A 25,878-nucleotide genomic window follows, 5' to 3' on the forward strand; every position below is an offset into this window, starting at 1 on the left:
TACATATATATATATCTTTTGTAAGGTTACAAATATGATTTTTGCAATAATTGAAAATCTTTTAAGTTCTTTATTTTGATACTATCTTTATTTTTTTTTTCTTTGTTTGCAGCCACAATTATTGATGTATTAATATGTGAATCTTTTAGAATATATTGCTAATTTAATTCCCATTAATTATAGGATCATGCCCTATATTCATGATATTTAAATTGCAATGGGATAACATGACAATATATTTACCATTATTTTTCTGCAAATACCAGTGTTTCGAGTGTATACGTAATTTTTTGTGTTTTTAGGCAATTTTTTTTTCGTAATTATTTTTGAAATTGAATTTTATTAAATTTGATCATTGTAATCTGTATTTATATAATTAATAATTGAACCGTGATTCAAATGTCATAATTATATATATTTTTTAAAATCAACTGTTTCAAAATTAATTCTCTTATAATCAATTATACAATGGTGGGGCCAAATTGGACCTATAAATAAAGTTTAAGGTTACGTTGTGTTTTTTAATATACTTGGAAAAATGATTTATCATAAACTCGATAAGCATTTTAGATAGTAAAAAAAATATCATTTTATAATTTTTAAAAATTTAAATACACAGATGGAATGTGCAAATAGTGCTTGTTTATATAATTGATCTCAAAGGGTATTATAGGTAATTAACTGTATCATATCAATATCAGCACTTTAATAATAAAATGATAATCTGCAGACCTTTTATTTTATTTTAGAATATTTAAATCCCATCTTAAACAAATTTAATAAATTTGTAAAAGAGGAAGTAACAATTATCAATTCCTATAACATCATTACTTTTATAGGATGTGGTTTATTATATTATTTATTGCATTCAAATTTAAATATTAATTTACTGTATCAATAATCATTTATCAAATTTCAAATTAATAATATATTTAAATAAAAAAGTAAAAATATGTTTATATTTATAAGATGTAAACTCATAATCTTTATTTACTGTGAGATCTTAATATTACTGATTGATTGAGCCTTGTTGACCCAATATTATTATGGATAAATTATATTAATACAGCTTGAGGTTAAATTAAAATATACAAGCACTTTTTATTTTTTATAAAATTACAATTTTACCCCCAAGAAGTCTTTATATAATATTTTTTAAAAAATATTTGCGTAAGTTTTGTATTTGAAGGAAGAATGTATTTTGCAATATTTTATCATAGCATGAGGGTATTAGTGTAATTTAATCTATTATTATTATTATTGACATATAACATATTGACATTCTCCGGAATCCACTTTAATCTGCTTTTTTTTCCCCACTTTTAACTTAAAAAATTAAAGAAAAGACAGTGTAATAGTACAGAAATGTCATCCTTTGCAGGAGTCAAAGTGGAAGCTAATGCGTTTCCAGCGAAGATATTTATGCTCTCTCTCTCTCTCTCTCTCTCTCTCTCTCTCCCCCCACCCCCCCCCACCATCATCATTATTCACCATCATTCCCGTTTTGCTGCATCCCTCCTCTCTTTCTCTCTCCACACATATACATACAACAAGGGGGGAGTCCTAATCCACCATTTTCGCCCCTTTGTTGGGTTGTTTCTGACTTTGATCAAGAATCTTGATCGAGTACCGTTCTTCTTCAAGGTATGTACTTTTGACTAAATGGGTTCCGAACTCCTCTTCAAAGACTCCATTTTTCGTGTTGATTCTTGCTTTAAGTTGTAGATCGGTTGTTCTGTAGTCGAAAATCCTGGACTAAGAAATGCGGTGACTGATGATTATTGGTTTCTGCAGTTGAACGTATAGCTTGTCGGGCGGTGAATTTGGAAGCCCAGATCTGTTTGATTTTTTGTTTGGCTCGAAAGGGAAGATTGCAATATGTCTTTTATTGGGACACAGCAGAAATGCAAGGCCTGTGAGAAGACTGTTTACCCAGTGGAGCTCTTGTCTGCCGATGGAGTTAGTTATCACAAGTCTTGCTTCAAATGCTCTCATTGCAAAGGAACCCTCAAGGTTTACACCTCCTCTAATTCACCGTTTCTTGCTTTATTATACAAGTATTAGATCCATGTTGTTTTGTTTTCTTATGTGTTTCTGAGGTGGGAGAGCTTGATTTTTTGCACTTTCTTGTTGTTTGCTGCTTGGTAGTGGAAGAACTTCCTTTCGTGTGTGTGTCTGTGTGATGTGTGTGAGGATTTAGATTGAGCATTCCATGCCCCTTTTTTTGGTTGAAATGCTTAATTGGCCTTGTTAAACTTAGAGGATTAGATTTCTTGATGTCTCACTTTTGTGTATTAATGAAGTTTATACGTGGATGATATTTGAAGGATATTGTGTTACTACAAATATTAGATGTGTCTTTAGATAGTCTGGTGACAATTACGACATAGCTCTAAAGGTTAACAGATTTTATACTCATAAATCGATGAGATTTATAGGCATCAATTATATGACGTATAGTCAAGATTTATGATAAAAATAGGGCCTCCTTTCTAAAATAGCTATAGCTTTCCACCTCCATCCCTCCCTATCTAATAATTATATAAACATTTCTTTTAAATTTGCTCAATTAGAACACCCTGAGCATTATATAGAAGTTGTGCAATAGTCATTTGGTCGTTGATATAGACACACACAAAAAAAAAAGAAAATTCAATAATATATTTGTTAGATGAACTTTCTGCCCTTGGGTGTTTGATATTGATCATACAATTTGAAGAGTTGTATTTGTAACGTTTACATAATTGAATGAGTGTAATCTTATTCCCTCTTTTTCCCGTGACTTCACCTCTTTGACCCTTTCGGTCCACTAGCTCTCTCCTCTTCTTCCCTATGTTTTATCCTACTGCCTAAGCTTTCATCTTGTCACCTCTCTCACCAGACTTTCGCTCCCCATTACTCTCTCTCCCTTCTATTATCCTTACTACGCTCTCTTTCTTCCTTCTCGCGACCTCCCTCCCCCAAATTTACCATTCTGTCCTCAGGTAAAGAAGAAAAATTATGAATATAAAAGGGGAAAATTATTAAGGGAAAGAAAATAGATAAGAAAAGATGAAATGAATAGCAAAGGAGAACAAAAAAAATGTTTTATTAACTGTAAATTAAGTTTAATTATATCTTGAAGGCTCATCTTTGTTTAATATTTCAGTCCTACAACATATTACTTTAATAAGTAATTTTGTGTGAAAAAAAATGTAAGAATGGCTGTCACTCCATAATATATATGGGAGCGCAAAAAACAACCATGAACTACAAATTTGTGGTCCGGAATGATTTTATTTTCTTTTTATGTCCGAAGTTATATTTTAACAATGTTATGTACATTTTTTCCCTTTTATGGTATGTAGTCATTTAAAATATTCTCTAAGCTCCAAATTTTAACAAGGATATATTAGTCTGCAAATATAGGAATGGATGCATCAGGGGCAAAATGGATAAGTTATTAGAATTTTTGCAAAAATCATTATTTTCACATATAAAATATTGACAAAAGGGGAAAGTTTAGTGAACATAGTAAATTTAGAGGCAAGATTTTTGTGATTATGGAAGGTAGATGAACCGAGTTGTCATTTAGCTGTTTCAGATGTCAAACTTTTCTTACATTTGAATTGTTTAAACTTATTTCGTGGGCAAATAAGTGAATATTTAGCTGTTTCAGATGTCTCACATATTAGTGCTTGTAACCTATACTTATATTCGTGGCCATCCCCGCTTTTCCTCAGCTGAGCAATTACTCATCAATGGAGGGCGTGCTCTACTGCAAGCCTCATTATGAGCAACTCTTCAAGGAGACTGGTAGTTTCAGCAAGAACTTTCAATCGCGTATGTCTTTGCTACTTTATTGCAAACACTCTTTCCTTTCATATTCTATTTAAGGAATTATCATGCATTTCTTAATCAATGTAATTTTCTGCAGCTGCAAAGTCAGCTGAGAAGTTAACTCCGGAGCTGGTAAATTTCCCGCAATGTATATAGTCTCAGAATTCTTACTATGCTTGTACAGGTCCTCTGATTTTATTTACTTTATCTAAATATCCAGACAAGATCACCTAGCAAAGCTGCTGGAATGTTTTCGGGGACACAAGATAAATGTGCTACATGTGGTAAAACAGCTTACCCTCTGGAGAAGGTATAATTAAATTAAGATCGCTTACAGTGAGATCTTGTTTCAGCATTTCAATTCCAACATTTAGCCAAACTTCTTGAGCAGCTTGATGTAATCCCGGGTTAATTTCAGGCTCTGTGAATCTAGCGCTGAGACTCTAGTGGCAAGTAATAGCAACATATTAATGGTTGTCACATTTGAATTGCTTTAGTCTATTCATGAGTATGTGGAGTGATTGACATCAATTTATGTTCTTGATGTTACATTTAAGTTGCTTTTACTCCTAACTAATCTCTCTATATGTCTGGAATGGCTTACTTTGATGCCAAGATATCATTGGCTTCTATTGTAGCTCGGAAATTTGTGTATAGGAAAAAACAGATGGATTTTGACAGGAAAAAGACACCAACTATTCTCATACTTTGTGATACGTCATTGATAATGGATTTTATGCAGTATTTCGTTTCACTATATTTGTCAGGTGACTGTGGAAAGCCAAAGCTATCACAAGTCTTGTTTCAAGTGTTCTCATGGAGGATGCTCTTTAACTCCATCCAACTATGCAGCCCTTGATGGCATCCTGTACTGCAAGCCTCATTTTTCCCAGCTCTTCAAAGAAAAAGGGAGCTACAACCATTTAATCAAGTCTGCATCTATGAAACGTGCAACAACTGTTGTGCCCGATTCTTGAGCTACAGCTGCCGTTTTGCCTGATTCTTGAATTCCGATGGCTGTTCAACAGGTTGTAGAACTCTGGTGCATTTAATTGCCGCAATCTATCTATGTGCTTGCCTGTGTGGGTGTGTTTTGCATCTCTTTCTGTTTGATCATCGTTCCTGTAAACTCGAATGTATTGTTTTTTCACCGTCTTCTTTTCCCAGCTGTGTACTGCTGGGGCTGCTTTTACATTCCATTTATGAGATGTTCAGATTTCCCAACAGTGCTTTTAAGGCAATATTGAAGCAATACACAGTTGTCATCCCCCATTGTTCCATTTTCCAATTCTGTGTTCAAGCAAATTTTGGGAATTGTTTTGTTTTTTTCTCAAATTTATTAACTGGTTTTATAGTCTTGAAGTTGACTTGTGTGAATTTTGTGTGAAACTTACTATGCCAAAAAGAATACATCTCGTTAGAAGCCACATTCATTATCTTTTGAAATTTTTGTAGATAAGACATCTCTTATACTAATTTTCATAAAAAATTTCAAATTAGAATCAGGGCAAATTAATGCTTTCGATTTGTATTATCTTAGTGACAATAGAATACAATGCTGCATTGTATATAAAGGAAGGACAAATGCCGTTTTCATTGTTTTGCATTCTGGTGGGATCTTCGATCATATTTTGATGGCCATATCAACGTGAGTGACGATATATACTTGACATGCATGCATAAATGATTAAATTGATTGAAGGCGGCAATGCCACCCTTATAGCTTTGTTGTACACATTGCAAATCTGGCCAATATTCATTTTATAATAATAATAAAAGAAAAGTAGACATAATACTTTGTAGCGGACTGAGGAGGTAACAAACTGGTAAATCCTATCCTTTTTTGGCAAATTGGTATAAGAACATTATAATCACAAGCTGTGTGGAGGGATTCAAATCCATTCGTTAAAGAATACAAGGTAAAACCCATGACTGGGAAGAAGTAGGACATTTGAGTGACTTATTGAAACTTCTACACCACTAAACGGTCCATTTGTTTGCTGGTACATGTTGAAGCCTCAGCCTCGGCCTCTGGTCTCCGAGCAAATATAGGTCTTGAGGGCCTGAATACATATACTGACTGCATGTACATCACTGGGATTTGCGTACGTTAGATGGTTAAACCTTTTCATATATATCAGAAAGTAGATGGATATTGCAGCTGATACTTCTCCAACATGTTACATTTTCATTTACTACGCTTGTTTGCTTCACCATAGAGGATAACTCCGAAGACGGTCAGACTATATCCAAGCATTCCGGTAGCCGAGATAGGATTCTTGAATATCAATATGGAGACTACCACTGCCACTGCCCCTTTTGCATTTCCCAGGACCTGGAGATTTTGACCAGCCATGGTTATGTGGAGTAGATTACAAAAACAACTTTATGAATCATCGGAATTATTCACAAGGACATGGTGCTCAAGAATTTGAATGAATGTATTTAAATGACTGAACATATTTAGCCACAACGAACGGTGGACCAAAAGTAAAATGCTCAATAATTATCTGAACAGCGTAGCACCTCTAGTTCTCTGTAAACTGTAGTATGTATAAACCATTCATCCAGAATGGAAAATTGAGAATGGAGAACATATGACTGGTAGATTAATCTTATTATGGATATGAAGTCCAATTTCAAGAATTCAAGTGTATATAAAGTAGAACTTCACCAGGAAGGTATTTATGGATGAGATTCCCTTACTTATCAACAAAATGATCTAAACATAGGTAGAAAATTTGTTCTTTGCCTTTCATTCAGAATGATAAATGGAACGTAGCCAATATCTTATTGCAAATAATTCTGCAATTGTTTGTTTGAAGAAAATTCAGTGCGAGTTTGGAATCCAGTGACCGGAAGAGAAACTTATGAGATCTTAATACAGTTTACTCATGATATCCATGCATCTCACCCTTTTATTTCATAATCTACACAAATTAAATTCAATAGAAAGGGGGATTAGCAAGAGAAAGTATTAGCATGGAACCGGAATCAAGAAGTACCTGAAGAGTTAAAGCACTGGTATGCTTTGTGACCAAAAAATTGGTTAAATTTACAAAATACGCCAGCGCAGAATTGAAGAGCAGCAACCAGATAATTCTTGTATCTTCTCTTGCTAATGCCAATGTTATACTGACGACATTTTCCTCCACAAAAAGCGTTACAGGAAGTAATAATACAACAGCTATAGGAGCCATGTACAGGAGCAGATTCATAGAATCCAGTTTCTCCCTTAATAAAAAATGAAAGTGTTTCAGAATCCATATGAAGTCGCAAGAAAATACATTAAAGCCTTCAAACTCAGAAGAATAATGGTAGAAAGAACATAGGAATCATACTCCTCAGATGAAAGTAAAATCTCCTGACCCACGGATTTGAGTGCCCTTGCAGCTGTTGCACCAAGACACATGATAAATCCAAACAAATGGAAACTAGGCTCACCCTGACAGAAAACGATCAGACACGGAGACACCAACACTTAATTTCAAGAATCAAAGATGTTTCATCAATTCTAGCTGGCACATATCTCAACAACATTTATTTATCTAATAGAGAAAGCCCGCCAACTCTTTTTCAAATAGATTAAACTCGCAATGACTGTTCTCACGCAATACTCCAACTCCTCAACATAAACCATAAACGAAAATCTAGGCCAATCAAAATAGTCTATAATCACCATAAACGCATAGTACTTGATCAAGAAAAGTCTTGAACGGCAAGACATAAACCAAGCAAGATACCAGTAAAGAAACACAGAAAAGATTATGTAACTGAGAAAAAGAGAAATCAAACATACCCCACTAGCAATAATGACTCCAGCAACCACGGGAATCAAAGTCACGTAAGTCAACCACGATTCCATTTTCAGAGTAATTAGGTACGCAAATACGGCCGTAAAGAAAGGCGTGGTGGCGCCAATAGCCTGGTTGAAGCTAACGGGCAAATATTTGAGCGAAATATTGGCGCTAACAACCGAAGCGCAGAAAATCAAGCTGAGAGCGGAGATCTTCATGAACTGAACCCTAGAATTTACAGAATGCATTGGCACCATCTTCATCCACACAATCGCAATGTAGCTCAGCAACGAGCACACCGTCATGTGGCACATGGTCAAGAAAATCGGGTACTTGAACCCGTAATTGCTCAACAAATACTTATTTAGTAGCAAAAGCCCAATGTTGGATGAATACCACGCTGCTACCAGCCCGAACGTGTACACCCAGCCCGATGATTTCATCGCTGACATCGTCAAACCCAATAAACTTCACAAAAAAGAATCTCGACTGAACCCAAAAAAATTGAAGGGGAGACAAACTCTATACAAATAAATCGCTGAAGTGGGCTTATGGAGAACTTTTGAAGGGATCAGTTAGGGTTGATAAGCCGAGAGAAAAAAGGAGGAATTCAAGCTACCTCTGCGAAATTCCTCGAATCTGATCTCCCAAAACTTATAAAAGCAAAAACGCGAAAGGAAATGTCGGATAATTCTCGGAAAGCAAATCCACAGAGACGTGGAATTGCTGATATACAGAGCACGCAGCATGACTGATCGACAAGAAGATAGTAGCCCGTGTATGCAAGGGATTGTGTGCATATGCGTATGCATGGACTGGTGTGTGTGTGTTGTTGGGTTTTGATCCAGAGGACGACCCACGGGAATTTGTTTGCAGATGAACGCCGGGAATTCAATTTACCATAGTAAAAGGGTTAATTACGCTTTACCCCCTCAACTGTATCATATATCGCTTTTCACCCTCTTAAACTAACAAAATATAATCTTTATCCCTCATGAATTAAATATTTAGAAAAAATTGCCTTTAAAGTAGAAAATTGCTTTGTGACAATTTTATGGAGATAAAATAGTCACGTGAATCAAATTGAGATAAAAACAAAAATTTATAAAAGCTAAAATAAAAAAAATGAATTTAACGAATTAAAATGAACCTCAACTGCAAACTTTAAAAACCAACTATAATATTTAACATATTTATCGCACCTGAATTAAATATTTAGATAAAATTGTCCTTATAGTAAAATTACATTTTTTTTAATTTAATGTTGATTTAAAAGCAGGTTTATTTGCAGTTTGCCATAATTACAAATATCCTATCACTGTTTAAAAAATTATAAATACCTTATAATGGGCTGTCACAAGAGGGTATTTGTTAGGGATTTATAATTTTAGAAGAGCATTTATAATTTTTTAAATAACGAAAAAATATTTATAATCATAACATATTGAAGATAAATCAATTATGATTTATCGTATATAATATTAAATCTATCATAAAAAGTAACATTATTTGATAATAAAAGATACAAACTACAAAAACATGTAAGAAAAGCCTCTCGTCATCCTTAATTCTTGGAAGCATCATTTGCATTTCAAGTAGTAATGGTGACTTGTTATACACACCAATCATCTTACCTAGAGGAGAAGTAAACGCCTACGTACTAAAATGGTGACTTTCTACGTAGGCCAGATAGCATAGAATCCTCCGTATTTTATAATTTTAGCCAAAAATAGGGGGAGGGGGTGCCCCAACTTTTTAAAATAAAGGTGAATTTTATGTATTTTTAGTTAATATATAGTGTCCGATGACTTTTTATGGCTATAAAACATTATTATGGATTGTATTTCTAAATTTTTCTTATTTATCTTGGCAAAAGGTTAAGGGATAATTACACTCCCCTCCCTTGAGGTATGGTGTATTCGAAAATTACATCTAACACCTCCTGAGATTTGCTTTCGTCTAACAAATAAGTTCATTCGTTAGTCAAAATTAATTGAATTTTGTTGATATTAACCCGAAAAATTAAATGAGAATTGATATTTACCTCGATTGACTTATTGCAGGAAAAATAATTCTTTTTCGTCTAAACTACACTTATAACGGTGAAGATATATTTCCTCACATGTATTAATGGGTGAAAAACGTATGAGGGTAATTTAGTCATAAAAGATTTATCCGACCTGTAATAAATTAGTAATAAATCACTTGGAGGTAAATATAGATTTTGTTTCGATTTTTTATTAATATCAACAAACTTTGTGAATTTAGACTAACGAAAGGAGTTATTTATTAGGCGTAAGTAAATTTTTAAGGGTGCTAAATGTATTTTTTTAAATTATATAGCGTCTACGTGTAACTACACCAAACGTTAAGGAAGGGAAGTGTAATTATCCTAAAGGTTAATCCAACACGAAACAAGTACAACTATAAATTGGATCAACTTTGAGAAAATATACATTTATTGTTACAAAAAAATTCACTTTAGTTCAGTAGAATTCTATTCTCTTTCATTTCCTATTAACTATTTTTTATGTTTGTAGGAACGACTATTTTATAGAAATTATTATCCATTTATATTTCATAATCAATTTAAAAATATAAAGAATTTGTTCTGCAACTACTAAGCTAATAAACGAACATACATACTAACAATTCAGTTGCACCTTGATGAAAATGGATATTACAATTGAGATGCAATGGAGGGCTCACAGGTAGCAACCCTTCAATGAATAGAGCGTTATAAATCAGCAAAAACATGGTAAAAACTGGAATCTACGGCAATCAGCCGCAAGGCGGCAATCGCAGCCGCAAGAGACATGCAACCGAAGAAGCATACGTTAAGCCAATGCCAATTCTTCTGCAACGAAGTAAGCTTGTGTTTCTTAGCCACCAGATACATGTGGTTGGCAAGAATGAACGTGAGAGGGAAGGTGCTGAGAGCCCCGGTGAGGCTCATGAAATCTCCCAAGAACGGCAACAAGGCTGAGATGAAGGTGGTTATTCCCAGGTAACTGCCTCTCACTAGAACTCTGAAAGACAAGTTGCGTAGAGCTAGAGCACTTCCTTTAATTCCGTACTTGGTGTCCAAATACTCGTACATTGGACTTGCAAAGATCTGAAACGATTAGATTTTTCTGCAGTTAGTATGGCGGCAAAAAAGGTATAACACCACTTAGAAGCATATTTCCTGAGGAACAAATAGATGACACCATTCTAGAGATTCTCCTAGTGGGTACAACAAAATGAAGATCTAATGATGAGAATGATAATTACGTGCAAAGCAATGATCGTCTGCAAGAAAGCTGAAATGTTAGCCGTTGCCTTCAACCAAATGGGACCGTGGACGTTGTTCAGCAAGTAGGTTGATGCATTGGAGCCATAGGCCCAGTATCCAATAAAGGTAACTGCGTACATTGGCACGACTCCAACTGTGAACTGAAAATACAGAGCTTTCATCATGTTCTCAACAACGGGCTGTCTCACAGTTGCCTGGCAAGAAGATAAACAAAATGCAAATGACAATCAGGAAGCTAAAATTACTAACAAATTATGAGGCAGAAAATTGCTTCATACTTAGCTTCATGGAATAAGAAGCATAGAAAATATTCAAGATACTAGTGTAGTACAAAGCTTTCCATTGGACGAGAGATGACAATTGCTGATATCATGCTGAGCAGTGCTCCTAATATGCCATACAACACCACAAAGATGAAATTGAGATGGATAAATTACTTGATCGATTGTACTATGTCTCGCAATTTGAGAAAGAAGGAAAAGAACATTAGCTGTGTATTGCTTATCTCAGTGACTGGTGCATCTTATCAGCAACAATTACTGGCGAGAATAATGTTTGTAATAAGAACAACACAAATTACAAAGTAATAATAACTTTACAAGAAAAAGCATGAATCAAGTAAGAGCAGTTTATTCATTTCTGTTTAATATAAAAAGTTTCATGAGTCTTCAAGATAATTGCACAAGTGAATTCAGTCACCGCGGATAAGTCTGTGCTAAAAGACGCCAAAGTTGATTATTTTAGCACAAGCGTCGTTTACTATGTAAATATATGCACAGCACAGCACAGATCATCTCATTTACTCAATGATTACGGATCATCTCATTTACTCAATGATTACCAAGTTCTACTTCACCTGTATTTCCGGGAGCATTCCAGTATTGAAGGCAAAAACAAGATTTGCTGATGCACCAATAGTTGTGAAAATCCTGCTTGCTTTTGTTCCATGAATGTTATAATCTCTGGGAGGAGCTTCAATGCCTATAAGAATAAATGATTTACTCAGAAAAGGTAACACATAAGTTCTGAAGCTGAGAATTGATATTGCACAACTATAACATTCACAACTAGTAATGCTTATTCAGAGCAGATTAGAGGAGTACAGGGAAAAGATATCTTTAAAGAGATTATTGTTTTCATGGGTGAATTATTTGAAAAGAAAGGATGACATATATACTTTATCTCATGAACAATCACCTCTTCTATTCCAGATTGACTGACAATAGCTATCATGAAATGTAGCTTTGCCTCCCATATCCGTTTAAGCCAGTCCATGAAAGAAGAACAGTATTGTTTCTAGGTTTAAGCATGTCTGGTTATTTTGACAGTGGAAATTGCCCTTTTTCTTTCTTTTCACCTAATTGATAGTGTATAAGGAGTGAAACAAAAGTATGTCATGCACTCCAAATTAAATCCAGATGTAAAATTTAAGATGTCCAAACTCATCCAAGGACTTCCTCAGTAAACCAGATCCATGAAAATACTTCACTATCTATAGAACAGGTATCTAGTACAAGTCAACTTTTGGCTAAAAGGCACAACCAAAAATTATAGCTCGCAACTCCCCAACCACCAATTCTTGACGCAGTTAGGTGAACCATCAAAAGATTCTTTCTTTCTTTCTTCTGAAAAAGGTGTCAGATAAGTTGTCTGTACAAATAGGAAAACATAAGCATAAATATATTAAGTCCTCCCAATATATAGAGAACTATACACGATCTGAAAAGAGCAGATATGGAAAGCTAGTTTTATTCAACACCCTGGTGTAGATCTGCCTTTCAAATATTCAGCTTAAGGTGGGATAAAACAAAGAGTTCAATTTAGAAGGGAATATGGCTTGTTTTATTTTTGATTTGAGACTTAATAGTGTCCTTTGCAACCCAAATTTTGGTGCCACCCAAATGGAGATAATATCTTCAACGGAAGTTTACAAGCAAATCTCAAGCGTAAGATTAAAATTTGGCATATTTCCTTACATGTTAACAAGGAAAAGAGGAGGCTGTACCATCTTTAAGGGCCAGAGCAAATGCTATGACAATGTACACAAGACTAAACAATGTTGAAAATGCCAACCAAACCCGCAGTGCTGATAAATGGGGTACGGCCACCGCAAAAAGACCACATGCAAGCCCTGCTATTGCAGTGAAGTGTGGGAGTTTCATGATATTGTCATCTCGAAAAAGAACATACATAGCCTGCATATAATGTCAATAGAATTAAAGGTGAGCTAAAGCCTTAAAAATTTTCATAGTAAGCTCAGTTGATTCCTTCCAGATTTTTTAGCAGACAGTATTATTCAATAGTGCAGAGGTACTTCAGAGTTGGCGGAAGCAACCATGGTAATGTGAAGTACAAATATCACGTAGATGGTCACAGAATGTTTTCCTATCCCACCGGGAATTAGATAAAGAGAAATAGGACAAAAAGAGTATGTTACCTTAAGAGCATTGCCAGCTAAAATGATATATCCAACATTGATCATGAAGAGATTCACATACTGCAGTCCCCATGTAAGAGAATAAGCTTTTCTACCTGCAGCAACAAAAATCTCATTCCGTAAAGCAGTATAGCAGAATGTTTTAACCAGCACTAATTAATTGGATTCAACTTCTTTTCATCCTTTTATCTGCTCTTACCGTATATAAATCCTGCAAGGTCTCTATACCTGATATGTCTCCTTCCTCCATATTCATGAAGCTTGGCAACTAAGGCATTTGCATACAAAGATATGGCGGTTGCTAAAATTAGTCCAACCACACCGCCAATCCAACCCAATGGAACCATGATGGCCCCAGAATATCCCAATACATAGGCACTGTTTATCCCCGTGGTAAGAACAAATCCGACTTGAAACCATGAGTCTACATTCACACAACAGGTAAAAAAGTAAGCCGCAAATACTTGGAAAAACAGAATAAATAATAAATCACCAAACTCCCATATCACTAGAGTTACCACAATTCATGACCTTAAATTACTAACATGAAGAAAAATTTCTTCTACATTTAGTGTATCAAAATTTTCATTAGACGGAAGTGGTGGTTCTTAGGTGACGTTGGGCACCGGCTCACTAGAAATCCAATTTGCTCTACAAACATAGCACTCTAACTACTCGAATAGATCCCAAAGAATTCTATAAGCATGAAACTATAATAGAGAACTAATTCAGAATCCAAAGGTTTCACCAAACTGTTCAAACCACAATTGGGTCGTATAAATAAGACCAAAAAACATAACACTATTATTTCTAATGAAAAACAAGATTGATGAAGCAAATATTTGATATCGAACTTCGTTCTATCAATTAGTATAACATTTAGCATAAAAATCATTCTTTGACCTCATAATACAACAACCATTCAAACACAATCAGGGAACATACAATAAAAGCACCTCCAAACAGACAAGCGGGCGATTCCATCAACATAAAAGAATTTAACTAAATCCAACCAACTCCATAAATCAAACAAACAGAAACGGAACAGCAAAAAATTAGTGTACTTAACACCAAAGCAAACAACAAAAAGAAAAGAAAAAGAACCTTGGCTAATTTGATGGGCAGTGTCTGGAATTTCAACGAACAAATGATCATCAGAACAGACCCTTTCACCAGACTCAGAGCAAGAGGTCCCTGCAACATGGTTTACTTCTGGGCTTCCCGCTTCCGGCACCCCTTCTTCCCCTCTCCCCAAAAGCACCGATCTTGCCTCCTCTTCCCAACCCAGATTGTGTTTACAGGTGAAACACCATGAAAACACCATTGAACTCGCTGAGCAGAGTATTAAATCATGTAGAGTAAACTTCAGATATTTCTTTGAACACACAGTGGTAGGTGTGCCTGCCTTTTTCCAGAGAGCAGGAGAGGGTATAATGGGGCCCTCTTGCTAATACAGTTTGGCGCGATCTTCCATAAATATGGTTATATGAGGTTGGGATTGGTTCGGCGTCAAGGATCGTGTGTCCAATGTCGAAGCGCAGGGTTAAAAAAATCAAATTATTCTCGATTAAAATTGAATGGGAAAAAAAATGCAATTTCAATGATGTAAATCAGAGGAGTTGTCAATTTTGATCTATTCAAAAATAAATTTGCATTGGGTTTTGTATTTTAAAGACTTATGGCAATTTTTCTCTTTGAATCGATAAATTTCAAGTTATGAGTCATATCAGTATTTAAAATGGGGTTTTTGGTAAATCTAATGATGTAATAGTTCAACTTGTAATTTTGGATATATATTTTTAGAGGTTGACAATTTTGATCATATAATATTGAACGTGGCGATTTTAGTATTTTGTTTTTTCAAAACAGTGGCGATTTTGGTCTTTACGTCCAATTAGTGATGATTTTGCTTTTTTATGATAAAAACTCGATAGTCATATCATATGTTTTTAATCTGACTCAACATACTTCCGAAAAAAACTTAAATCTCGAAAAACTTTATACTTTAGTTTGATTGTCTTGCCCTTTTATTTTACGAACTTCTTCTAAGAAAAAAATATGAGTTGCTAACTTATTTCTAATTTTTAACAAATTCTTTCAAATTAACTTAAATTTGACATAACTAACATCTTATAAATTTCATAATTTTATTTTATCCAAATACTTTATAAATTTATTTTTAAAATAAAATCTAACATGTTATCAACTATAAGACGTCACGATCTCATAAGATCTTCTAAATGAGCTTAGCCAATCACCCTTTTAGTTAACTCGAATATCTATATAATTTTTTAATTCTTATTAGAGTTATTTAATTAGAAAAAGATTAATATAATTAAATGAAAGAAATAGTTATTTTAAGCAAAAATTAAGGTAATTGAGAATATTTTAGTCAAAATCCATATCGACAATCAAAGAATTATTTACTATATAAGTGACTACATTATTTAATTAAATAAAAAATGTATTTTGTTGCTTGCTACAAATTGTTTCTTATTTACGATTAATCAGTTCCATGAAGACATTGGTTGATTTTTCCAATTCAAGAAATTCAATTTTTGAGAAATGATGAATTTGGACAAAGAAAAGTCAAAAATTGAGGAGTAAACACAACATGTTTCCGGTTGTTATGTCGTATTTACTATGACAATGTTTTATTTGTTTTACACTAATTAATATTTTAAGATTAGGGTATTTTGGGTAGATTAATAAGTTTTCTAAAATACTTTCTAAAATATTTAAAAAATTATAAAATGTTGGTACATAAAGTTTCTAGAAAGAGATTAAAAAATAAAATGCTAGAAATTTATAAACTACTTTTCTTAAAGTTACAAAAAAAAAAGGGTTAAATACAATTTATTTCCATATTATTTGAAAATTGCATAAACCTTTGTGATAAGTTTTAAAAGTATTTTATAAAAAATATATATTTTATATAAATATATCATATAAACTTAGCCACGTGCTTTTTTTTTTTAAAAAAAAAAGAAAAGATACAAGTACAATCATTCATATCGACATCAATATCTAACAAAAACTATTACAATATCATATCTTACTCAATAACACCTACTATTACAATAGACAATAACTTCTGCTATACAACAAGCAACATCCCGAACATCTGGCGAAATTCGAAACCATAACCTTTAAAATCATGCGGCTTTAATTTCGCCAACCAAATTAAGCCTCGTTAATTTAACCACATGCTGTCAATGAATAAAGAATAATTATTGAAACCACCCTTGAAATCCAATTATGAGTGATGGAATGGAAAAGGAAAGCCTCATTATGCGACACTGTCCGAATAAGAGGAGCTGATGGAAACCTACCGGAAAGAATAAACAATTGAGTATGAATTATTGGTGCAATCAGTTATTGTTTTCGGTTTGGCGTTTTCTGGTTATATAATGAATCTAAATTACAAAGAAGTTGGTCAGATTTGGCATAATTATTAGGATTAAATACACTTAAATTCCCTTTAAAAATATTAAATTATATTTTTCCTATTTTTTTTTAAATTATACTTACACCCTCTCTTCAAAGTTCTCAATTTACACTTGACCCCCCATCTCTTAGGGTTTAAACGAAAAATGCTGACGAGAGCAAAGAAAAATACATAAATTTTTTATTTTGTGCGCTATTTAACATTTTTATGTATATTTTTATACTTATAAAAGGATAAATGTAATATATTATATATTCATATGGAGTCATATCAATATCATTACATTTATTTCTTCCTACGTACAAAATTATTACATGAAAATATTAAATGATGAGAAAAATTAAAAATTTATACAATTTTTTTTTGTCAACATCAGTACTTTTCGTCTAAATCCTAACCAAAGAGAGTAAGGTGTAAGTGAATTTTCGAAAGAGATGTAAGTGTAATTTCAAAACTTCTTTTAGGAAAATTATAATTTCGCATTTTCAGAGGGAGTCACGTGCAATGAACCCTAATTTTTAATATACACTTGTTGTTTAAAAAATTATCAATACCTCTTGATATTTAATAAAATATAAAATCGTCGACTTTCTCATTAATGTACTGTATATTTTGTCAAAAAAAAAAAAGAATTATAAAAAAATCGAACAATATGGATGAAAAGATTTGAAAATTTCCAACTTACCCCATAAAAAGTGTCATAAAATTTTAGTAATAAATAAAATTATAACTTATAATATTATTAGAATATTTTGATCAGCTCTTTATAAAAATGAATGAAAATCTAACTAAGATTAAATAATTAAGTTGGTTATTAAACGTCCGGGCGAAATTAAGAAAATAATCAATATTTTCTAAATAATATAAATATTTATAATTATATTAAAAGTTTAAGAAGCTCATCATAATTTAGTCCTAATAATTTTTCAAAGATTCATTGCCGTCATGATTAATAAGATATTCCGGCGGTGATTCTTATGAGAGAGCAGAGGAAATTATGGTCTTCCAACAAATACTTTAATAGTACAAGTTTACATTTCTGTCATCAATTATTTAGATGAACCATCAAAGAAATTCTAATATTATTTGTCTATTTTAGTTTTTAAAATATTTAAACAAATTATACTGATATTTTCTCAAATTAAACATTATACCAATATTTTATAAAATTATAAATACATCTCATATAATCATAATTATAATTATAAATACCCGGCCGAAGTAGTAGTGCCAAAAAAAAAAAAAAAAGAAAGAAAGAAAAAAATCATAAGAAAAATACTCATTAGAAAAGATATTTTTATTGCCAATACTTTTAAGGGCTATGAATTAAAAGTCATAGTTAGATAAAATCGATGTAAAAATTTAGTTTTCCATCATGAAAAATATTATTTGACAAACGATAACCCCTCATGACAATAGTGGTGAGGAGTTGGATTATCCTCTCGAAAAATATCGAAATCGTGTGTAGATCGTTCCGTAATTCTAATCGAATTAAAAGTATGGTTATTTGAAGTTCCATGGTCAAACCACACAACTAAAGTGCTAAATCTTCGACTTATGCCTATTCGAACGCTCCAAAAACACATCCACCTCTTGTTCTACATCACAAGGGCTTGAACGCTCAAAAATAAAATTATGCTTAATCAATTAAATGAAAACACGTAGAAAATAATATCAATTTTTATTTATATTTAAGAAATTTAATCAAATTTAATTCCTAAAATAAATAAATAATTAATTGATATTAATGTACATTTTCGACAATCAAATAATGCCAAGTGTCAAAATATCACGTTTTTGGCAAGTGAATCATATGTTAGATTCAAGTAAGTGCAAGTTAGTAATTTCACAATTAAATCATATCTTGCCAATTTAACAAAACTAAATGTCAAATAAATCGTGAAGGGCCAATCAAGTTGTGCCGCTTCATCAAGTAAATATGACAAAATTTTTTTATCCTACAACAAAAAGTAGATATTTTTTCGACAAGTCAAAATACGAGCAAAAGAGCATGAATTCTCTTTACCAAAATTCAAGGAGATCCACGAAACCGTTCAAAAAAAAAAAAAAAACTTAAGGCACTTTGTCGTGAAAATTATCAAACCTTAATGTTTAATTCGTGATTGTTGTGCGAGATCCACGAACTAATATTATTGAAGCACAAATCAACCTTAACGAAGTAGAGCATTTATTCACCTACGCATATTGAAATTCAAGTCAAATATTTCAAATTTATAAAGTTTAACTTGGGAATGAGTCGAGAGCATCTCGAATTTGCATTATTAAAAACTCAAGTCAACTTCGAAGGAGATCAAATGTCAGGTTACCCCTTCGAAAATATCAAGTCAAACATAACATCAAGATAAAAAATTAGAGATTCCAAATAAAGATTTTATACCTGCAAAATACGTGATTAAATTCAAAAACTCGTGTGCAGTATTTTCTTGTCTCGTGAAATTTACAGTCATGAAATTTGCATTAAAGTGAAATCTCCAAAAATTTTGGGAGAAAATTACAAGCTGCTTTGAAAAGTTCATGCTAAGGAAGATTTCGGACACTCACAACTACAACACTTCGTAGTAGCTGAAAGCATTGACTTTGACAGCTTTTTTACTTGATTTATTATTATGTCATAATGCGAATTGGGGTCCCCTTGTATCATTTCTATTGGGTGTCAACATCATGAATTATTCCTTTATAAATGGATCATATTTTAGCATATTTGGACCAAATTAGCATCTCTAAAATAAAATAGAAATTTTATATCTTATTTTGGATTTGCACACTTAATTCACCGAAAAAAATATAATATTTAACCATAATTAATTATCATGGTTCAAAAATAAATAACTATAGTAAATAGTTACTGACCACGACCATCGGTCGTTGGCTGTGATTTTTACGAGTTTGGCTAAAATATTTGTCATGGCTCATTTATGGTGATTAAGCTAAGTTCTTACATCGATTTTATTTAATCATGAATAATAATAGTTCTTTACCACGAGTTTTAGTCCAAAACTACTAATATGTAGGCAATAGTATTTTGTTTTTTTTGTTTAATGGACTCACAAAACCCAAATTCATTGTGAATTTTAATTTTATAACACCAATTTATTTGGTAAATTATCCCCAAAAATAATTTTGTTCTATAATTAGGAATAATATATTTAATTTTTGTGAAATTGACATTGACTATTAAGAACAATAATTAAAATTAACTATTAAGAACAATAATTAAAATTAACTTACATATTGAGGATAAATTTTAGTGAAACTATTATAATTGGTCATAAGGAGCTTTCACCTAGGATTTTTGAAGTCCCCGTCAACTTATCCGAGCTTCTTGTCTTGTCTGGAGCTGATGATACTATGACATATTTTATTTTATGATCAACGAGATGTCATTTTAAGGACAAATTTGCGATTGTCACAAGTCAAAATAAATAGTACCTCAAATAGTGCCACATCAATCATGCGGCACCCTGTACTACATAACCAACTTTTTCCTCAAAATGTCAAGGTATTGTTTACATCATTGCGAATTGTAGTTATGATAATGGAGTATTCGTTTTTCACTTCAAGATAAGTACTCATTTGAGATGTATTATTTGTCTTATACTTCACTTGGTGCTTTTGCAATGTTAAGGTTGTTAGATGAATTTGGTGCTTAGGATTTTTTGTGGCGTTAAATTTGTAATAGAAGCGCTAAAATGTCATTTCGCTATCAAAATTATTAGAATAATTCAAAGTAAATATTCGATAAAATTAATATGATTTTGGTAATACATATAAGTAAGCACCTTATAATTAATTTTCGAGTTTTTTAAATTATTCATTTAATAAAGGACAGTACTATCACATATTTAATTCCATCCTCAAAGCCTAAAAGTCATTCTGATCAAAGTCGTTTATTTCCAATTTTATCTATTTTGTTTGTAACTCACGACTTTTATTGAATTGCTTCAGACTTTTAATTATGAGAATTTTGTGCATAGATTAGGAAGCGTTTGTTGGAGTGTAAAGTGTATCTATATTCAGATCCAATTTTACAAACACCTATAAATATATGAGGGGTCCCCTTCTTTTCATACTTGTTCGCAATCTGGCTATAGTCAATCCCTAACAGTGTCGTCGTTTTCACCAAGTCAGAAATATTGTTAGAAGCTACTTTAATTTTTAATTTAATGAACATTGAGTGTAGTAGAATAGACAAACAACCACATATTGGTGGAGACAACCGCATTACAGAAAAGAGGTCTAAGACAAGTGAGCGGCGGGCATGTCCAGCCCGGCGATGCCCGATTTTCCTGGTCAGGCCATAGGCCTATGCATCCTTATTCTTCTATTATTCGCCTCCCGTGAAATTCAGCTACAATGTGCTCCTTCTTGAATAAACTTCGTCACGTCGCTAATCAACAAATCATATTCAGGCACTTCTGGGAACCCATAGAAACCATGAAATGTGTTAGGATATTCGATCACTTCCACTGTTTTCCCACAGGTTTTCAACCATTCAACATACCGTTCCTGCCAATCTTTCAGTGGATCATAACCTCCCTTGATCACCAAGACCTTTGGGAATTCTATATTCTTCAGGTCCTTGGCGTCCTGTCCGTGCCCGAAAACGTGCGCTGCAGGATGGTTTCTGTCAGCGCCCTCCGGCAGAAAACACCTCCACATCCAGTCAGTACGCTCCACGTTAAGCATAGGCGTGCTCGTCAGCCTCAGCTCTGATTCCGTTCGCTCCTCTCCTCCGAAAAAGGGCTGCAGCCCGACAAGTCCGGCTATTTTTAATCTGTCGAGTTCATGACGATCCCGGCAAGCTCTAAACGTCACGTGGTGGGCTATGTTGCCGCCCGCGCTGTCTCCAGCAATGAAACATTTGCTGAGGTCAGTGGCGGCGGGTAGAACAGCGTAGTTTTGTGTGTTGATGAATTTCAAGGCATCAAAAGCGTCCTCATATTGGCAAGGGTACCGGTGCTCAGGGGCCAGTCGGTAGTTCACGGAAGCGACGACAGCGGGCGCTTCTGCTGCTAGCCGGCTGCAAAGATCGTCGAAGCACTGGGAGTCAGGGCCGAAATTGGTGAATCCTCCTCCATGAAAGTAGACGATCAAGGGTAGTAACTTATCTGAAACCCCGTCCGTAGGGACGCAAAGGCGGAACCACAAGTCCCGGGAGGGGTCGATGGGGACGTCGGAGGTGGAAACACGAGTGCCTTTGATACGTTTGGTGGCAGGAGCTGATGCTTTGATGTCTATGAGGCGGAGGACACGGCGGTTGATCGTCCCATCACGGCGGATGTAAACATGCCTAGCCAATCCTAATATGAGCAATTTTAATCTTGTTATGAATGGCAGCTTAGGTTGGGATTTTGTGCTGTTGTCAGCCATGTTGTGATTGATAATTCAGATCTCAATCTTGCACTATGATAATCTCTCTCTGTGTTTGTGTATGTGTAAGTGTGTGGATATGAGCTGCTTTGGAGCGGTGAGGTTGAGATGGGGACATACATCAGTTACCGGTCCAATGACTTAAATGCATTCAGTGCTTTAATTATATCACGTTCGCGTGTTAGTCCTTTATTTTATTAGAATTACAAAATAGTCCTCCAATTTTTTTCAATTTCTTGGTTCAAGAATAGATTTCTCCGAAAATTTAAATTGGCCGGAAAGTGACACGTGCATTACGTGAGCCTGTTAAAAATTGGGCTTATGGCCTTATTGAGTTGTTCTTGTTAACATCACATCTTACTAAAAACAACCCATAACAAGGTGAGAAGCCTTCATTTTCAATAATGACGTGTCACTTTTAAGTCAATTTCAAATTTTTCGATCAAATCTGTCTTTATATCCAAAAATTAAAAAATATGCTGGACTGTTTTATAATTCTAATAAAATGAAATATTAAGTATCAAGAATATAATTGCAAGACTAAAAATATATTTAATGGGTGGTCTAATTACTGTTCCAGCTGCCATCTACATGACTTGATCTAACTGATATAATATTGGGAAGGTGAGGGACTCTTGGCTTTAGTTTATGTAAGACATGTGCCGGAGCCTGTCCACATTTGTCTATCATGCCAAAAGAAAAGATACATAGCCGAATGGCATTCTTTTTAGAGGGTCTGCATTCTACTATTGTATGTTTATCAAGTGCAAATTAACATCAAATTATTTTTATCATGTGCTCTAAGTAAAAATCTAATTCAGATTGAGTTTGTTCATATTTGAATCAATTATATAATACGTATAGTATATTTATTGTATGATTGATATATAGTTAATTAATTATACGATAAGTGTATTATACTTTCTGTATGATTGACATGGCTAAGAATTTTTTTAACGTGATCGCAACTTTCATCCTGTTTATATGGGAATTGGCGCTTTTAATCCTCCAAAAACCGGTACGGCGATATGGTCCATCAATTTATTAATTTTCACAAATTGTTAACTTTCTTCACGCAAGTAATTTGTAAGAAATTGTAAGTCAATAGTAATTAATTGCAGATATTTTTGCAAGAGAAGCTGAAACATTAGTACAACTAAAAATTATAGCAAATATTATGATTATAGATAAAATCATGTAAACAATTATTTATTTGTGGTCAAAGTTTATGTTTTCTCATCGATTTTATTGGATCGTGATAAATAATATTGATTTACCATAATTTTTAAATTGCAGTAATTAAAATATAGGAAATTAATTTATTTTTTTTTGGTAGTGAAAAGCCAAGTTGATGCTTTTGTACGAATATTCACTAAAATCGCTAAACTTCTACAAGCAATCGCTCCAATCCAAACCGCACGGAAGGAGTAGGCTTTGTGAGTTAATGAGTGGGGTATTCGGTCTAAAAGAGAAGGGACAACAAAAGAATGTCCGGATATGGTTAAATAATTTCAAACTGCAAAAGACTGCAATTTAATTATTACTTAATGTATTATTGAGTATGTTATATTTATAATATAAGGGTAAATTACAATTAATTTTTTTAAAATCTGACATAATTATAAATATTTTCTTGTTATTTGAGAAAATATTCCCTCTAATTTTAACGTTTGTCTAACAACTAACCTTTTCGTTAGTTTCCATTCATTTTTATAGTGAAATGATCAAAATACCCTTGTAGACTGTGAATTATAATTTTGTCATTTTAGTGTTAAAATCAAACAGTGCAACCCCATGTTGTCAATTAGGCCAACATGCTTTCAGCGGATTTCAAGTTTCGTTGCAAGCCCGTCATAGAGTGGTTGTAAACTTGCGACGAGCGGATTTTTCCTTCAAAAGGAATGATGAATTTCATCTCAAATCCGCTGCAATCTTTGGATCGCTATGCCGTTGCAAACATATGGTGCGACGAATCTATTCGTTACAACATCAAGATAGATTTCAAGTTTCGTTGCAACAACATGACAAAATTAATTTGAATTTGTGACGATGTGTAGTAAAAAACCCGTCTCAAGTTATAATTGTCCATTTTTAAACATCACCCATCATAAACAAGCCGTTGCAAAATGTGTTTTATATATCAATTGTTGCAAAATACAAACATTGTGACGGATGTGGGTTTCCATCGCAAAAGTGGTTACTCTGGGAGTTCTTGCTATTTTCATCCGGCCATCGTTACGCCCATCGCAAATTGGTATTTGAGATGTATTTTGTGATTTTCCTCGCAAATGCCCGTCCCAGTTAAATAATTTATTTGTAGAGTCTCTCATCTGCTACTAATTAATATGGAACGAGATGAGGGCGCTATCCCATATCATCACTGTCCAGATGAAGAGCTTGAGAGATGCAGATGCTACCCTAAACGGTGCTAAATATATAGTCTGACTTGCACTCCTTTTTACGTTTGGTATTATCTGCTTTAATTGGAATTGCATAATTTTATTATTAAAAGGCATTTCACAAAAGAAAGTTAAAAATATCTTTAAATTTATAAACCACATAAGATTCCTCACCTTTTTAATTTCGCGATATTAGGACAAATTTGACCGCAACATATATAATTTCAGCCAATTTTAAAAATTTCAACCTATGTTGTCCCAACTAAAAAAAAGTGAAGGACCATTTTACGATCCTAACATATTATAAAATTAAAATCTTAAATAATTATAACTTGGGAACTAAAAATACAATTAAACTTATATATGTACAACTGTACTTATATATAAAATGTAGTAGTTAATTTTGAATGACAGCAACATAAGCAAATTGTAGTGGCTGTCGGATGGACTCCACTCCTGTCCCTTTTCATGTAAGAAAGTTCACTCCCTCATGCCTCCCATTATCCCAAAAACACCTATTTTTATCATAAACCCATACCTCTTGTTACACAAAGTATGCCAAAGTTCAATCCATTCAGAAAAATACACTTACTTGAAGCTAAAATCTATTGTTTCCTGTGCAAATTGATCTATTGTTTTGCTTATTTGCCCCCTTGTGACGATGCTTGCTTTCTACATTATTTCTTTTGGTCTAGTGCTTTCATTGTTTTAATCTTTTTTTCTTTTTCTTTTTCTCATGAAACAACGGTGTTTTGAGTTTCGTTGATTTGAAGCACGGTCATTTTGATTGTTTGGCTCTTGGCTGCGATGCTGGTCTCGTCCCGCCCGATTTAAAAATTACAATTAAAAAAATAACACAGTTAGTCCAAACTTGAATCAAGTGGGAAGCATGTTACCTTTCTTAATAAGACGGCGTCGTGCTATAAATAGTAGCATTGGTGTTGTGGTTTGGAGCTCAGTCTAAAGGAAGAAGATGAAGAAGCCTTCCAATTTGAGAACATGGAAGGCAATATTCACACTCATAAACTTTGGTATAACAGTTGTGTATGCTGCTGATTTCGACCAACTCTTCCAGGCTAACTGGGCACCTCATCACATCCTTGTTCAAGGCGCCCAAATTGCACTCTCCCTCGACTCTTCCACTGGTAACTACCTATATATGATTATGGGTTTAATTGCATTCTTAGTCCTCTCATTATAGTAATTTCCTGTTTTAATCTTTTACATTGTTAGGATTGTAATTTGCTCCTTTTATATTTTTCATTTCGCAATTGAAGAATAAAGTTTATTGA

General features: G+C 33.4%; 4 protein-coding genes and 1 pseudogene across 4 annotated transcripts in view; 2 read left to right on the forward strand and 3 right to left on the reverse strand.

The window, feature by feature from the left end:
• The first annotated feature begins 1,450 nt into the window (after window positions 1-1,450).
• Window positions 1,451-5,107, forward strand: LOC105160918 (LIM domain-containing protein WLIM2b). The gene is made up of 6 exons (XM_011078446.3): window positions 1,451-1,644; window positions 1,795-2,013; window positions 3,723-3,822; window positions 3,917-3,951; window positions 4,040-4,129; window positions 4,587-5,107. The coding sequence occupies exons 2-6, from the start codon at window positions 1,879-1,881 to the stop codon at window positions 4,794-4,796; spliced, it is 570 nt and encodes a 189-aa protein (XP_011076748.1). The 5' UTR covers window positions 1,451-1,644; window positions 1,795-1,878; the 3' UTR covers window positions 4,797-5,107.
• Window positions 5,108-5,563: 456 nt separating this feature from the next.
• LOC105160919 (putative sugar phosphate/phosphate translocator At3g11320) lies at window positions 5,564-8,466 on the reverse strand. Its single transcript, XM_011078447.3, has 4 exons — window positions 7,619-8,466; window positions 7,161-7,264; window positions 6,825-7,053; window positions 5,564-6,154 (listed from the first exon to the last, which is right to left on the reverse strand). Exons 1-4 carry the CDS (start codon window positions 8,066-8,068, stop codon window positions 6,008-6,010), a joined length of 930 nt encoding a protein of 309 aa, XP_011076749.1. The 5' UTR covers window positions 8,069-8,466; the 3' UTR covers window positions 5,564-6,007.
• Window positions 8,467-10,259: 1,793 nt separating this feature from the next.
• Window positions 10,260-14,830, reverse strand: LOC105160921 (proline transporter 2). The gene is made up of 7 exons (XM_020693569.2): window positions 14,453-14,830; window positions 13,548-13,772; window positions 13,349-13,443; window positions 12,917-13,106; window positions 11,768-11,892; window positions 10,890-11,105; window positions 10,260-10,731 (listed from the first exon to the last, which is right to left on the reverse strand). The coding sequence occupies exons 1-7, from the start codon at window positions 14,670-14,672 to the stop codon at window positions 10,354-10,356; spliced, it is 1,449 nt and encodes a 482-aa protein (XP_020549228.2). The 5' UTR covers window positions 14,673-14,830; the 3' UTR covers window positions 10,260-10,353.
• Window positions 14,831-20,948: 6,118 nt separating this feature from the next.
• LOC105160922 (putative carboxylesterase 18 pseudogene) lies at window positions 20,949-22,325 on the reverse strand (annotated as a pseudogene).
• A 2,878-nt stretch (window positions 22,326-25,203) lies between these two features.
• LOC105160987 (xyloglucan endotransglucosylase/hydrolase protein 9) overlaps window positions 25,204-25,878 on the forward strand; it is a 3,350-nt gene continuing 2,675 nt past the window's right edge. The window contains exon 1 of the mRNA XM_011078535.3: window positions 25,204-25,731. Within this exon, the coding sequence (XP_011076837.1) occupies window positions 25,560-25,731 (172 nt within the window). The 5' untranslated portion in view covers window positions 25,204-25,559. The remainder of the gene's footprint in view (window positions 25,732-25,878) is intronic.

This window comes from Sesamum indicum, linkage group LG4, assembly GCF_026168435.1.
Source record: "Sesamum indicum cultivar Baizhima isolate 11 linkage group LG4, ASM2616843v1, whole genome shotgun sequence".
Classification (NCBI taxonomy): domain Eukaryota; kingdom Viridiplantae; phylum Streptophyta; class Magnoliopsida; order Lamiales; family Pedaliaceae; genus Sesamum; species Sesamum indicum.